General features: G+C 40.1%; 1 protein-coding gene across 6 annotated transcripts in view; it reads left to right on the top strand.

Annotated features, from left to right (window-relative positions):
* The window catches only part of TDRD1 (tudor domain containing 1), a 67,074-nt gene that overhangs the window by 10,190 nt on the left and 41,082 nt on the right, over positions 1-15,802 (top strand). For all 6 annotated transcript variants that reach the window (XM_072130155.1, XM_072130152.1, XM_072130154.1 and 3 more), the window contains exons 2-4: positions 8,790-8,914; positions 9,765-9,867; positions 10,289-10,352. In XM_072130155.1, coding sequence (XP_071986256.1) covers positions 8,794-8,914; positions 9,765-9,867; positions 10,289-10,352 — 288 coding nt within the window. In that variant the 5' untranslated portion in view covers positions 8,790-8,793. The remainder of the gene's footprint in view (positions 1-8,789; positions 8,915-9,764; positions 9,868-10,288; positions 10,353-15,802) is intronic.

Raw genomic sequence — 15,802 nt, 5'->3', positions numbered from 1 at the left:
TTGTGGGCTGTGTTTATTTCTACACCAGGCAGGGCCCCGCCGGATGCATCATTTATATAGGGTTTATTCTGTTTTAGTAGATTTTTACAAAAATGTATAGAGGTTTGCACAAAACAAAACTGTTTCGCCGTATTGTAAGGCCAATTGTTTATTCATTCCCGGGTTTACAGAGCTGTGTTAGGGGGGGGTCACTTTTTGCAGCAGGATCTCTTGTTTTCATTTATTTCATTTTGGGACCTTAAAGGACACCTGTCATCAGGTCTGTGTCACTAGTCCTGTCACCTCTTCCTGTTGGAGCAGCTCACAAGGATCCCATCCCAGCCTTCATCTAGTTATTTCATACATTATTCATTGTAAAATCATCTATTCTGTATTATGTAAATGATGCTGGTCACATGGTCAGAGGTAATGTATAGTAAAGCATTGCTGGTGTCTTTGCTGCTGTAGACATCAGCTACACAAGTACCTGACATGTTCTGCTATAACATGGCTGCCTGGAGCTGCTGTATCTCTCCTATACACACACAAACACACACAGGCTGCAGGGGGCGCCAGCAGCAGGAAGCACATCATTATACAGCCTCACATCATTACACAGGGTGTCAGTCAAGCACTGGGGGTGTGGTTGTACCTCCCACTCATGAATAAGGTGGACAGCTTGAATATGCTAATGACTCATTGGACATTTCACAGGTCATTTGCATACAGTTTTAGGACCTCATTGCTTAGGTTTACAGGCATGTAGAGGGACAATTTAGGGATAGAGGCAATGCTCTCTAATGGCAGTTTATGAAAATATATTTAGTTTAGGGGGGTTATTTTGCCTGAAATGTTAAGACATTTATCACCAGGATGAAGGATTGTAAACGGAGCACCCTGACATACTGTGTGCAACCTCTGGCTTGAACTGCTATTCTTTTAGCTTTTTATGCCCTGGGTTTTGCAAAAAGAAATAAAGAAAAATTTACCCCTCATGGACACGCCTCCATTTTTCAAATCTGCCCTGTGTCACTATAAGTGGTTATAGCTTTGGAACGCTATGAGATTGTTTTCTCGTAACACATTGTACTTCAAATTAGTTTAAACATTTGGCTGATATCTTTTGTGTTTAGTTATGAAAAAAAAACAAATTTGGAAAAATTCTTTATTTTCAAAGTTCTAAATTCCCTACTTTTGATGCAGATAGTCATAGCACCCAAATACATTCATAACTTACATTTCCTAAATGTCTGCTTTATGTTGGCATGGTTTTTTAAGATTCCACATATTTTACTAGAATGTTATGAGGCTCAGAATTTAGATATCATTTTTCAAATTTTTGGGAAAATCACCAAAACCTGTATTTAGATGGACCTGCTCAACTTCTAATTGACTGTGAGAGACCTAAATAATTGATAGACTCGTAAATGACCCCATTGTGGAAACTACACACCTCAACGAATGAAAAACCACTTTTGAGAAGTTTGTTAACCCTTTACGTATTTTATAGGGGTGGAAAATTTAACATTTGCAATGGATTAAATGAAAAAAGGCTCCACAAAGTTTGATAGCCAATTTCTCCCAAGTACACTAATACACCATATGTGGTGGTAACCTGCTGTATGGGCGCACGGCCGGGCATAGAAGGGAAGGAGGCGCCATGCAGAGTGGATTTGCTTATTTCTTGCTTATTAGGGGCTTATTTCTTTTGCCACATGAGATACACTTTTCTGGTACGTAATTTTGGGGCATCTATAGCATTTTTGGCTGTTTACCATAAAAATAGTATATTATGGGTGGCCACGATTACAAAAAGACCTCATTTATGTAGATTTTTTTTATTCCCATTTTTACTGAATAAAAAGTAATTTGGCGAAATGTTGTAAATTTTAGCATCACTGACTTTCATATGCATAACTTTTTTATTTTTCGCCTCACAAATCTGGTTAAAGACTTATTTTTTGCAAGAAGGATTGTACTTTTCAGTGGTCTTATTTTAAGGTGAATTTTTTAAAATAATTTTTTAGAGCATTTTTTGGGGTATCAATTAAAAATAATTTTTTGTTTGGAGCGGTTTTTGGATTTTTTTTAACGGGGTTCACTTTGCGGATCTAATAACTATTCTGTTTTATTATGCAGATTGTTACGGAAGCAGCGATATCAAATATGTGGGGGTTTTGTGTATTTTATTAAATTTTACTGAATGAAAACTAATTTGGAGAAAATTTTGTACATTTTAGCATCACCATCTTTTCATGTGCATAACTTTTTTTTTTCGACTGACAGATCTGGTTAGGGGCTTAATTTTTAGCGCAAAGAGTTATTATACAGATTGTTACGGATGCGGCGATATCAAAAATGTGTTTTTTGTGTGACATTTTAGGGCTTATATTTTTATGTATTTATTTTTTATTCTAATGTGTAAACTTTACATATTTTAACTTTTCCATATTTGAACCAGCAATGCTCTGATTGCTGGTTCAAGTCCAATACACTGCTCTACAATAATAATTTATTGTAGAGCAGTGTGAACTGTCTGATCATGCAGACACTTCCGCGCAGACCGTTTACAGTCAGACCCGTAATGGGTCTGACTGCTCAGAACATCGGGCAGCCCCAGGGCACTCGATAGACCTCGGCGATGCCTAGAAGTGGATCGGATCCCCTAGTAAGCGGCACAGGGGATCCGATCCATAGGGGGAACACCCTTACACATCGCGGTCATGGTTGTAGTCTGCTCCGATCGTGAGTGTTAGCGTGCGGTGTCAGCTGTGATAGACAGCTGACAGCCTCTGCTTCTGGTGCCGGCTCCGTTCTTGAGCCGGTGCCAGAAGCAGGACGTTATAGCACATCCCGGTGCGGGAGGTATCTACCCGCATGGACGTACTGTAACGTCATGGTGGGCTTAGGGGTTAAAATTATGCAATTTAGCTCCTCAGGCTAATTTGCATAAATCTAAAGCATTTTTTCTTTAAAAAAAAGGGAATATTAGGCTAAAAGAAGAGCAGTTCCTGCAAGAGGGGGCTCAAAACTGCATGTCTGTGTTTTTTGGTTTACAATCCATGACCTGGTGCTAGATATCTTTCAATTACCTTTTGATCCCCTTTTACTATACCATCTTGGTGCTTTTAGGGGTTAAGACTTATCGCAATAATCCAGTTTAATTAAAGGGAACCTACCGCCACAAATCTACCTATAAAGGTAGATCGGGTGGTAGGTGGATCAATGGGACGTGAGGATAGCCCTTTTAAGGGCTAATCCTCACGTCCCCACACTTTTTTTTGTTAACTTTTATTAGACTTTTATGCAAATTTACTTATGCGGCTACTGGGGCGTGGAGTAGCCGCATCTGAGGTTACACATGCGCAGAAGAGCAGGCCAGCGCCTGTTTCGGAGCAGTGACCGCGCAGGCGCGTGCCTGCTCTTCTGCCGGATCGCCGCGTAGCTGCGCGCCGAAGATGGTGAGTAGGAGGGGAAAAGAGGCTACCGGGGCGTGGAGTAGCCGCCTCGTGTAACCTCAGATGCGGCTACTCCACGCCCCCAGTAGCCGCATAAGTAAATTTGCATAAAAGTCTAATAAAAGTTAACAAAAAAGTGTGGGGACGTGAGGATTAGCCCTTAACCCCTTAACGCTGAAGCCACTTTTCACCTTCCTGACACGGACCATTTTTTAAAATCTGACGTGTCTATTTAAGTGGTTATAACTTTGGAACGCTTTAACATATCCAGTTGATTTTGAGATTGTTTTTTCGTGACACATTGTACTTCATGCTGGTTGAGAAATTTAATCAATATATTTAGTATTTATTTATGAAATAAATGGAAATTTGGCAAAAATTTTGAAAAAAACAATGTTTTCCAAATTCAAAATTTTCTACTTTTTGTAAAGTTGGTCATATCACTAAAATAACTTGCTAACTAACATTTTCCATATGTCTGCTTTAACTTGGCATCATTTTTCAAACATCTTTTCCTTTATTTTGGATGTTAGGAGGCTTATAACTTTAGGTGCAATTTTTCAGATTTTCACGAAAATCATCAAAACCTACTTTTGGAGGGTCAATTTAGTTAGAAGTGACTTTATAAGGCCCACATGACAGAAACCCCCCACAAATGACACCATTTTAGAAACTACACCCCTCAAAATATTCAAAACAACCTTTGGGAATTTTGTTAACCCTTTGAGCGTTTCATGAGCGTGAAAGATAAATGAAAGTGAAATTAGAGAAATGTAATTTTATCTCACTATAGATTCATTGAACACTAAAATTTGCACCTTCACAATGGGTTAAAAAGGAAAATGCATTTTACAATGTTGAGGGCAATTCCTCTTGAGTATGCCAATACCCATTTTGTCACTGTACCCTGCTGTACAGGCACAGGGGGGCACTTGGTATGGAAAGAGCGTTGTTTCGTTTTTGCAGGGCAAAAAGGCTGAAAAAGTTTTCATGTGTCAGGATGCATTTGGAGAGCCATAATGGTACCAAAACAGAGGAAAGCCCCAACATGAGACACCATTTTGGAAAGTACACCCCTTGGAGAGTTTAGCAACGTGTAATTTGTGTATTTTCCCCAACAGGTGCTTGATTCAATTAGGCCCCAAAAGGGAAAAAAGGTGAAAATTTTCTCAAAAAAGTCACTTTTACCCAAAATTTTTGTAAGCCACCAGGGATAAAAGATGAAACAACCCCATAAATGTGTAAAACTATTTCTCCTAAGCACAGAACTGCACCACTTTTGCATATAAAGTGTTGTATGGGTGCACAGTAGGGCTCAGAAGGGAAAGAGGGGCTTTGGCCTTTTAGAAGGCAGATTTGACAATAATCCTTTACATGTGTCAGGATGCATTTGGAGAGCCCTAGTGGTACCAAAACAGAGGGGAACCCCAACAAGTGTCACCATTTTGGAAAGTGCACCCTTTGGAGAATTCAGCAAGGTGTAATATGTGTATTTTCCCCTACAGGTGTTTGCTTCAATTAGGTCCCTAAAAGGAAAAAGGTGAACATTTTCCCAAAAAAGTCACTTTTACGGCTAATTTTTGTATCCCATAAGGCATTAAAGATGAAACAACCCCAAAAAATGTGTACTAGCATTTCTCCCGAGTATAAAATTGCCCCACACATGCAAATAAAATGTTGTATGGGTACGCAGTGAAGCTCAGAAGGGAAAGAGGGGCGTTGGCCTTTTAGAAGCCAAATTTGACAGACATCCTTTACATGTGTCAGGATGCATTTAGAGAGCCGAAGTGGTACCAAAACAGAGCGGAACCCCAACAAGTATCACCATTTTGGAAAGCACACCCCTTAGAGAATTTAGCAAGGTGTAATATGTGTATTTGTCCATAAAGGTGTTTGATTTAATTAGGACTTAAATAGATAAAAGGTGAACATTTTCTTATAAAGGTCATTTTACTCCTAATTTTATATAGCCACAAGGGATAAAACAATGTAATAACCCCCCAAAATGTGTAAAGCTATTTCTCTCGAGTGTAGAAGTACCCCACATGTGTATATAAAATGTTGTATGGGCGCACAGTAAAAGGAAAGGGGAATGTTTGCCCTTTAGAAGCCAAATTTGACAGAAATGTTTGACATGCATTTGGAGAACCCTAGTGGTATAAAACAGATAAGAATACGAAAAGTGACCCTAATTTTTGAACGCACACCCCTTGGAGAATTTTGCAATGTGTAATATATGTATTTGCCCCTACAGGTGAATGATCCAATTAGGCCCGAATCATTAAAAAGGTGAAAATTTTCCTATAAATGTCACTTTACCCCTAATTTATGTAAGCCACAAGGGATAATATATTAAATAACCCCAAAAAAGGTGTAAAACTATTTCTCCCGAGTGTAGAAGTACCCCACATGTGCATATAAAATGCTTTATGGGCGCACAGTAGAGGAAAAGAGGGATGTTTGTCTTTTAGAGGCCAAATTTGTAAGAAATCCTTCACATGTGTCAGGATACATTTGGAGAGCCGTAGTGGTACCGAAGCAGAGGAAAACCCGAAAAGTGACCCTAATTGTTGAATGTACACCCCTTGGGGAATATAGCAAGGTGTAATATGTGGTGTAGGGTAATACACGTGGTGAAATGAGCATTTTGAACATATAGGTGGTTTCCAAATATGATGTGCAATGCAGTCCAAGATGGAAATTTCAATTATTTCTGGAAAGTTCAGTGCCCATTATGTGGCGCCCCTTATGAAATAATGGAGGGGTATAGGGAGCAACGGGACATAACAGTTGTTACAATTATTCATTTTACCGAAATTAATTCACAATAGGTTGGGCGTGAATTGTGAATGTCTAGTGTATAAGGAGGTAGAATATATCAAGGGACCAACTAAACTTTTGTCACTCTGGAGTTGTCGCAGGTCTCTTAGTAGTATGTAGTGTCCATCCTAACTCCTGTTTTGGAACAGACTCTTTATTGAGTCCTACCATTAGAAGCAGCAGAATTCACCGGGAAAATTCTGTCCTGGAACATCTAAACCAGAGGTACTGGGGCCCCGTCCTTCTTGTCCCAATATTAGTTTCCTAATATCTTCCTCTTGAAAACGGAGAAATGATACGGCAGGACATGCACATTGGAACAGCTCGTAAGAGTTGTACAGCATAATCTGTACAATGTGCACGGCCAGCGCTTTTGTACCATATCTTCGTTTTAGTAGGGAAATTATCACCAAGTGTTGCTCTTATTCACCCTAGCGATGCCCATTGTGACGAATATTGCTGCTTTTGGCTGGACCAAATCGACCAGCAAATAGAGGCAAACATGGACAGAGGGGGGCAACAAAACCCCTCTGGACCGCAAGGCAAAATTGGTGGCTGTCAGGAACAGCCGCCACCCTGCCCCGATCACCGTGTCTACAGACATAGTGACCGGTATTACTGACGTCATAAGTAAATTCACTTCTATTGGCTCGTCTGAATTGATGAGCCAATAGCAGCGATAATAAACTGGGGGTGTGGGGGGGGGGGGCGTAACCCTTCTGGTCCATGGGGCAGGATGGATGGCTGTGAGGAACAGCCGCCGTCTTACCCTGACCGGTGTTGGCAAGTCACTACCCGCCGCACCGTTCTATAACAACGCTCGTTGGGAATAGGCTATACAATCTTTATTTATTTTTTAAGCAAATAAGGGCTTATTTTTTGCGAGACGAGATGCACTGTAAAAAAGTCTTAATTTTAGTGGGTTTTTAGCTTATTGAAGAAATTTTATTAACTTTTTACGTGTGGAGGAAAATAAAATCATCAATTCTTGTTTGGGATTTTTAGCATTTTTTTGGGGGGGTGTTCACTGTAGCATAACAATAATATATTATCTTTATTCTACGGATCACTACGATTACGGTGATACCTCATTTATATAGTTTTATTTTTATTTGTCCAATTTTATTGAAGGAAAACTAGAATAGAAAAAATTGCATTTGTTTTAGTATTGCCATTTTTATAGTGGCATAATTATAGTATTTTTTGGTTTACGGAGCTGGTTGTGAGCTTATTTTTTGCGTAACAAGTTGATCTTTTTATTGGTATCATTTTGGTGCTTGTAACTTTTTCGGATCACTTTTAAGAACATTTTATGTAAAGCTATTTGATAAAAAGTTTTAATTTTTGGCAAGTTTTTGGGTTTTTTTTTTACCACGTTCACCGAGCGGGTCCAATTATGATTAGGATTTATTGTACAGATTGTTACGGACGCGGCGATACCAAATAAGTGGGGTTTTTTCGTGATTTAGTGTTTTTTATACTTTATTACTTGTGTAAAGGGAAATGTGGTGTTTGGGGGGACTTTCACTTTCTTTTATTTATTTTTATTGTAAAAAACCTTTATTTATTTATTTTTCCTTTTTTTACAGTTAATGACATCTAAGCTTGAACAAGTGATCTTCTGATCACTTGTTCAAGCTTTTTTACAGGTTACACAGTGCAATACAGATGTATTGCACTGTGTAATGTAAGACACTGAGCATGCTGCGCATGCCCAGTGTCTTACAGCCGGGTCCTGTCAGAAGGCAGGGACCCGGCACCGGGATGAAGATCTCGCAGTCCCGGGGCTGCGATCGGAGGAGCGGACCCCCCCGGTAAGCGCCGCGGGGGGGTCCGATTCAGCTTAAAGAATCTTTAAATGCCTCTAACACGCCGCGGTCAGCGCGACCGCGGCGTGTTAGGGGTTAACACCCGCGATCGGAGAAATCTCCGATCGCGGGTGTTAGAGGCGGGTGTCAGCTATAACATATAGCCGACACCCGCAGCTTCTGGCGCCGGCTCCGTTCAGGAGCCGGCGCCAGAAGCTTGACGTAATAGTACTGCATTTTGCGGGAACGCACCTCCCGCGATGCAGTACTATTACGTCAAATGTCGGGAAGGGGTTAAAAGGGCTATCCTCACGTCCCATTGATCCACCTACCACCCGATCTACCATTTATAGGTAGATTTGTGGTGGTAGGTTCCCTTTAAAGTAATGTAGAAAAGTTCCATGTTTGTTTGTTTTGCAGTAAACTTTCTTTATTAATAAATTCATATATATAATATAATACATTTTTTCGTGATCTCTGCTTACTGTCCAAATTTGAACCAGTGTATACACGTTGGACATATAGCTCAATACGTTCATAGCCGTGGCCCATCTGGAAACAAGCAAAGAATGGCAGCAAGCAGAGATGTGAGAGAAATTCATACAGAACCGACACTAATTTTGATAATGCAAACCATAACTTTCCTTGGCGGAAACTGAACAACTCCTTAGACATAATAATGAAAGTATTGTGTAAATGGATTGGTTGCTTCTTTTCTCTGCAGGACTATGGAATGGAAGCAGCAGATGTCTCTAGATGATGTTCTGTCCATTGGTAGTAACTCAGAATTGTTTAGGTCTGTGAGACAAGTATCGCAATCCCTGACCTGCCACAACTGTGGATTATCTGGTAAGAGTCATCGCTGCGGTATTACATTACTACGGGATATATCATCTGCTGACACTGGACATACATGTAGCTATGTGACCTGTATGGCTCCCTACACATCGGGTCTGTGCCTTCTCAAGCACTTTAGGAACCTTTCCATACATCTCCCTGTGATAGACTGAAGTGTGTCAGCCATACAGCGCAGCATGGTCTGCAGTGCTTGGGAGTATTTCCCAAAATCTAATCCCAAAGTATGGATTGGATGATGTGCAGAAATTCTTCCAGGCAGTAGATGAGAATGCAGAAGATGAAGATTCATTTGACTTTGTTATGAACTTTGCACTTTACATTCACCTTTACCTTGCTGCTCTTAACATATAAGATTATAAGAGAATAAATAATGTACAGGCAGTCCCCAGGTTACGTACAAGATAGGTTCCATAGGTTTGTTCTTAAGGTGAATTTGTATGCAAGTCGAAACTGTATATTTTATAATTCTAGTTCCAGACAATTTTTTTTTTTGCCCCAGTGACCGTTGGATTTTCAAAATTTTTTGCTGTAATGGGACCAATGATTATCAAAAAAAGCTTAGTTACAGACACCTTACAGCTGATCATTGCAGCCTGAGACTATAGTAACATCCAGAGAGCTTTACCAGAGGTCACAGTAGGCAGAGGGGTCCGTCTGTAAGTCGGGTGCCTTTAAGTAGGGCACCACCTGTATACAATAAAAAGCAGAAGTTTGGGATCGATTGTGGAGATAATGTAACTATTCGTGTAACGCTAAACTTTAGGTTTTAGTTCTTCACTGTTTTATATGGTGAGTGTCCTCAGTCTGCAAATATTAAGATGAAATCTCGTCTTGTGCCCAGGAAGCCGGCGCTGCGCTCGCTGTCACCAGACGTATTACTGCTCCGTGGAGTGTCAGAAGCAGGACTGGAAGGCGCACTCTGTCATCTGCAGCCCGTCCGTAGCGTGAGTGACCTCCCTGCATCGTATAGAAAGCGCTGCTCTATTTACTGTATAAATGATAGTTGTCTCAATGAGCTGCATTGATCACTGCTTTGCATAACCTCATAGTCATACGATCCCTCTAGAAAGGGCGACCTTAGTATGAGTGCAAATTTCACAATGTATCTGATGTATATAAAACCATGGTTCCGTCAGATTATCACTTGCCTCCTGGCCGCCTGCCTTGTATGGAGGTGGTATTAGTTTATTAACCTGGTCAGAATCCCAATATATGTGAGAGCCTAGGTATTCAGACCCGGTTGATAATAAAAGTAACCATGACCCCGTTTGAAAAGTTCACATCTCCATTAAGTTTATATTTTTCACTAATGTTTTGGAGGTGTCTCAACATCCCCCCCCCCCTTTTTTTTGTTTACTATTTCAGGAAAGAAGTGGATGGTAATAAGCCCCTGGGTGGAGCAGGCAATATGGAGGGAGGATACACAAAGGTAACAATGGTTTCTCTAGTAATAAGATGCCTCTTGCTGTAATCTCTACAATTCTCTGCTCTCGGGTAAAATATTGAATGCAACTATTTTCTCAAGAAGTTCCAGATTAAGTTTTCTGTGCACATAGTTCATTACTTCTCATAAAGAATAATGTATCACATGTGAAAGGCTGGGTAGTTGTACGGCTTGTAACCCCTTAAAGGACACAGTTTCTCGCTTTTCACCTTCAAAAATCTTTTTCATTTTTTGGTGTACACAGGTGTGTGATGGCTTATTTTGTGCATAACAAATTTTACTTCTTCGTGGCGTTATTTATTATTACATGCCATGTACTGGGAAGCTGGAAAAAATTCCAAATTTGGAAAAATTGGGGGAAAAAAAAGTGTTTGCGTTTTATGACTTTCACTGAGCCCTCTTCACACACCCCCTGCACCTCTGCACCGTACATGTACGTTACGGAGTGTGAAGGTTTTAATCACCTGATGATTGTTTTGCTGCAGGGGAAATGCTACTATACAGTGGCGGAGATTCATTATGGCACCCCTACTAGTTTTCTAGCGGAGAAGGCACATGAATATTCCCTTCCCCGGCAAAGACTAGCAAAAAAAACTCTGCCAGTTCAGACATGGTCTACAAGTCAGAACTGGCTGAGCTAGCACCTGTATTTACCAAGAGGCTGAAGCCCTTTTGGTAGATATGGCGATCAAAATGCCAGTCTAAATTAACCCCCCCCCCCCCCCAGTGTTACACATAAAAGTAGAATTAACAGTGAACAGGGGGAAAAAATTACTAATTTTTCTCAACCACCAACAAACAGCTTTGCTTCCTTTCCAAAATAAACTAAAACTCTATTGTGTAACCATTAAGACTTGTTCTGACAATGGATTTTGCTGTGTTTTTTACATTAATAACTTCTTCCCTCTTTGTGGCTGGCTACGTTTTTTGGCTGTTCCTTCTGGACAGGGTTTTGGTAATGGCGGGCGGCTCTTCAAATCTACATAACCTAACTACCTCACCTCCAGATCTTTGAGTACCAGAAACCATATACACAATTGACTTCATCTGTCAAGTCTTTGTCCGCATCTCTAAACTATTGATGTTTTTAAGCCCATGCTGCTGAGCTGTGGGCACGTCTACCATCTGTCATACCAGTCTTGTATTGATAAGGCTTGTACTGCAAGCGATCTAGTTGACATTTCTACGTAAGCCTTTATTCTGGTCAGCAGAGATTGCAAGTTTAGAGACAATAGTCCACCTTAGCTTATGATATGCTTTGTACATCAGTCTAATTCAATGAAGTAATCTGAGTCATTTGTATCAAATTTATATTAAGGCACTTTGAAGCAGCTCTAGCCTAAGAAGTCTGCATTGTTTATTGTTCAGTTTCTTTTGTACCCATGATTTGTTATTAATTTATTCTGCTCCTCAGCTTTTAAGGTAATAGTAAAAGGCACAGGCTGAAGTAACACTCTGACCTGTGGATACTATAAGGTCCTGCTTCTGAAATAATTCCTAGAAATAATTAAATACAGTGAAAATCCCCTAAACACCAACATTTCCCATATACATCTAAGGCTGCATTCACACTACCGTTGCCCGCCGTACGGCGGGCACACGGCAGCGCGCGGGGAGAGGAGAAGGGGGAGAGCGCTGCTCACCCCCGCCCCTCTCCATAGGGATACATGGCGCACGTCACCGTATGCCGCTAAAAAAATAGGATAGTACGTGTGCTGCACCTTACCGCTCCCGTAGGGCGCCGTGCGCCCATTGCCGTCTATGGGGGACGTATATCGGCCGTATATACGCCCCCCCCCCCCCTGCGTTAGTGTGAATGCAGCCTAATATAGAATAAAAAACACAATCACAAAAAATACTCCACATACTTTGTAACAATCTAGATAATAAATTGGAAACATTAATGGACATTATTGGTCCATTGAACATCGTGGAAAAAAAAAAACCCTGATAAACTTGCCAATAATGTTAACTTTTTGATTTAATGAAAAATGATTTGAACCAAAATGATACCGCTGAAAAGAACAATATATTATTTTATGGTACGGTGAACGGCTCAAAAAAAAAATACCAAGAAATCTGAAACCAGAATTGTTGAATTTCTTTTCCTGTTCAAGAATTAATAAAATCTCATCAATAAGCTAAAGACCCACTATAATTGAAGTCTATGAAGTATTTTTCAGGTGCATCTAATCTTGCAGAAAATAAGCCCTTATGTATCCAAATTGAGGAAAAAATGTAAAAAAGATATAACCTTTGAAATTGACAATGCAAATCTGCTCTTATTGGCGCACCTTCCCTTCAATGCCCTGGCGTGTGCCCATAGAACAGGTTACCACAACATATTGGGGTATTGTTAAACTCAGGAGACATTGGGTATCAAACTTTGTGAAGCATTTTGGTGTTTAATCCGCTGGAAATGTGTACATTATAAATTCATCTAGCCCAAAAAATTGATGAACCTGCTTTTGTTTTAACCCCTATAAAGCAATTAAACGTTTAACAAACTTCATAAAACTTGTTTTACATATACAGTACATTGAGGCATGTAGTTTCTAAAAGTGTAATTTATGGGGTTTTACTATTGTTTAGGCCTCTCAAAGTGACCTGAACGCTGAACAGGTCCTGTAACAGTACACCTAAAGTTCTAAGCCTCATAGCATCCTATGACGTATTAAAAAAAAAAACAACAACGTCAGCATAAAGCAGACATTCAATAAATATTGGTTATTAAGTTATTTTAATCCTGTCTCAAAAGGACCTGGATATCCAAAGTTGTAACCACTTATAGTGCCACAAGGCAGATTTGAAAAAAATGGGCCGTGTCAGGAAGGTGCGAAATGGCCAAGTCGTTAAGGGGTTAAAGAGGAACTGTCCCCCGAAAATGACCCACACAAAATGTGCCCCCCCCCCCCCCCCCCCATAATCCTCACCCCAGCCCCTTTCTCCCCAGCCATTTTTGTTTTTTTTAATTGTTGTAAATTGCAATGCTGCCGGCTTCTCATACAGGTCCCCGCAGACAGGGGGCGTGGAGGGGGTGTGTCGGCCAGCCCCCTAATGAATAAGGCCAACTGCCCGGACACAAGATAGGAGAATCCGACCTCTTATTTAGGAAGGGGTCAGATTGCTTTAAAGCAATTTACTACAAATACATTTTTTAAAAAACTGTCTGGGGAGAAAGGGGCTGGGGTGAGGAGTATAGGGGGGCACATTTTGTGGGGGTCATTTTCGGGGTGACGGGTCCACTTTAAAGGACATCTACCACCAGGATCAAGAATTGTAAAGCATACTGAAATATTGGTGTGTGTGCCCCCTCTGCCAGGATCTGCTCTTCTTTTAGCTTCTTATGCCCTGTTTTTATTTATTTTATTTATTTTTTTTAGCTTTAAAGGCTCATTTGCATTTGAGGGGGAACACACAAGTTTGTCAGTGCTTGGTATACATTCCTTAATCCTGGTGGTAGATGTCCTTTAAACGGGTGTTCCAATGAAAGAAAATTCTCAAATTTCAATCCCCCAGTGGTGATATCACAATAAATATCATTTTTTTTTCATCTGGCAGGAGAATGAGGTACTTGGTGGAACCAGAGGCAGACATGTCCCTTGTCTTTTATACCTGGCTATAGATGCTTTCTAAGAAGTTTTCTGCAGGATTTGCTTTACTCCTCACTACACAGATTAATACATTTCCCTAAAGTGAAGTCAAAGCATATTCTGCGGCGGCGCGTTAGAAAAAGATTTTGGGACACCGGGTCTCGCTGGTGCCGGTGTCGGGCTGTGATATCACAGCCCAGACCCGTCACTAACACCCGGGATCGGAAAAACTCCGATCCCGGGTGTTTAACCCCTTACACGCTCATGTTTGACCGCGGCGTGCAAATGTGTCCCCCGTGGATCGGACCCCCCCAGTGTGCTTACCAGGGGATCCGATCCCTCCTGCCGCTGCCCCGGGTCCCGACGAGTGACCCGAGGATGCAGGCTTCTCTCCCCGCCGGGAGCTGAAAGTAACTGCGCATGCGCAGTGTATTGCAGTGTAAAGGCTAGAATAAGCGATCGGACGATTGCTTATTCAAGCCAAGAAGTAGAAAATGTAAAAAAGTTGAAAAAAAAAAATTAAATCTTTTTATAATATAATTAAATAAATAAAATAAAAGTCCCATAATCTCCCCAGTAACACATAAAATGCAAATAAAGTAAATAAAACACAAAAACACAAGAAAAATGTACATATTTGGTATCACTGCGTCCGTATCATTCTGTACAATAAATCTAAATCAATATTGAACCCGCTCGGTGAACGACGTAAAAAAAAAAACTCAAAAAACTTACAATTTTTCATCAAACACCATCACAAAAAATTTCCTAAAAAGTGATCAAAAAAAGCTACGTTCCCTAATATGATACGACTGAAAAGAACAACTGTTTTCGCAAAAAATAAGCCCTCAACCAGATCTGACAACAGAAAAATACAGAAGTTATGGCCCTGAAAAGTTGTCAATAGTAAAAACAATGCGATTTTCTCCAATATTGGTTTTGCTCAGGAAAATTGAGCAAAAATAAGAAAAACTATATAAATGAGGTATCACCGCAATCGTAGTGAACCAGAGAATAAAGATAAAATATTATTTTTACGTTACGGGAGCGGGGCAAAAAAAAATGCTAACAATCCAAAATAAAAATTGATGATTTTGTTTGTGTCCCCCTTGAAATAGTTAATAAAATCTCATGAATAAGCTTTAGACTCCCAAAATAAATTATCTATACATTGTATCTCATCCCATAAAAAAATAAGCCCTCATATGTTCGCATTACCAAAAAAAAGAAAAATTTATAGGTCGTACAATGTGACAATACAAATCTGCTGTGAATGGCGCCTCCATTCATTCTATGCTCGGCCGTGTGTACGTACAGCAGTCACCACCACATATGGGGTATCAGTAAACTCGGGAGGAATTGGGTATCAAGCGTTGCAGTGCGTTTCATCATTTAATTTATTTTGAAACTGTCAGTTTGGCCTAAATGAATGTATTTTCCAAAAAAATTCTATAGTTTCTAAATCGCAAGTCCATATTTTTTAACCCATGTGAAACACTTAAAGGGTTAATGGACTTAATAGAAGTTGTTTTACATACGTTGAGGGGTGAAGTTTCTATAGTGGGGTCATTTATGGGGTTTTACTATTATTTAGGCCTCTCAAAGTCACTTGGAAGCCGAGTTGTCCCTCAAAATGTGAGTTTTGGCAATTTTCATGAAAATAAGAAAAATGGCACCTAAAGTTCTGCGCCTCATAACATCCTAGAAAAATGACCGGAAGCATAAAATATCATCCCAACATAAATCAGACATTCTGTAAATGTTAATTATCAAACTTTTTGGGTAGTTTTACATCTTGTCTGGAATCTTAAATGCCTCATATATACAGGCAGTCCCTGGGTT

The sequence above is a fragment of the Engystomops pustulosus genome, chromosome 11, assembly GCF_040894005.1.
Source record: "Engystomops pustulosus chromosome 11, aEngPut4.maternal, whole genome shotgun sequence".
NCBI classification, from domain to species: Eukaryota; Metazoa; Chordata; class Amphibia; order Anura; family Leptodactylidae; genus Engystomops; species Engystomops pustulosus.
The sequence above is the reverse complement of the archived record's forward strand: the minus strand, read 5'-3'. Positions and strand labels throughout refer to the sequence as shown.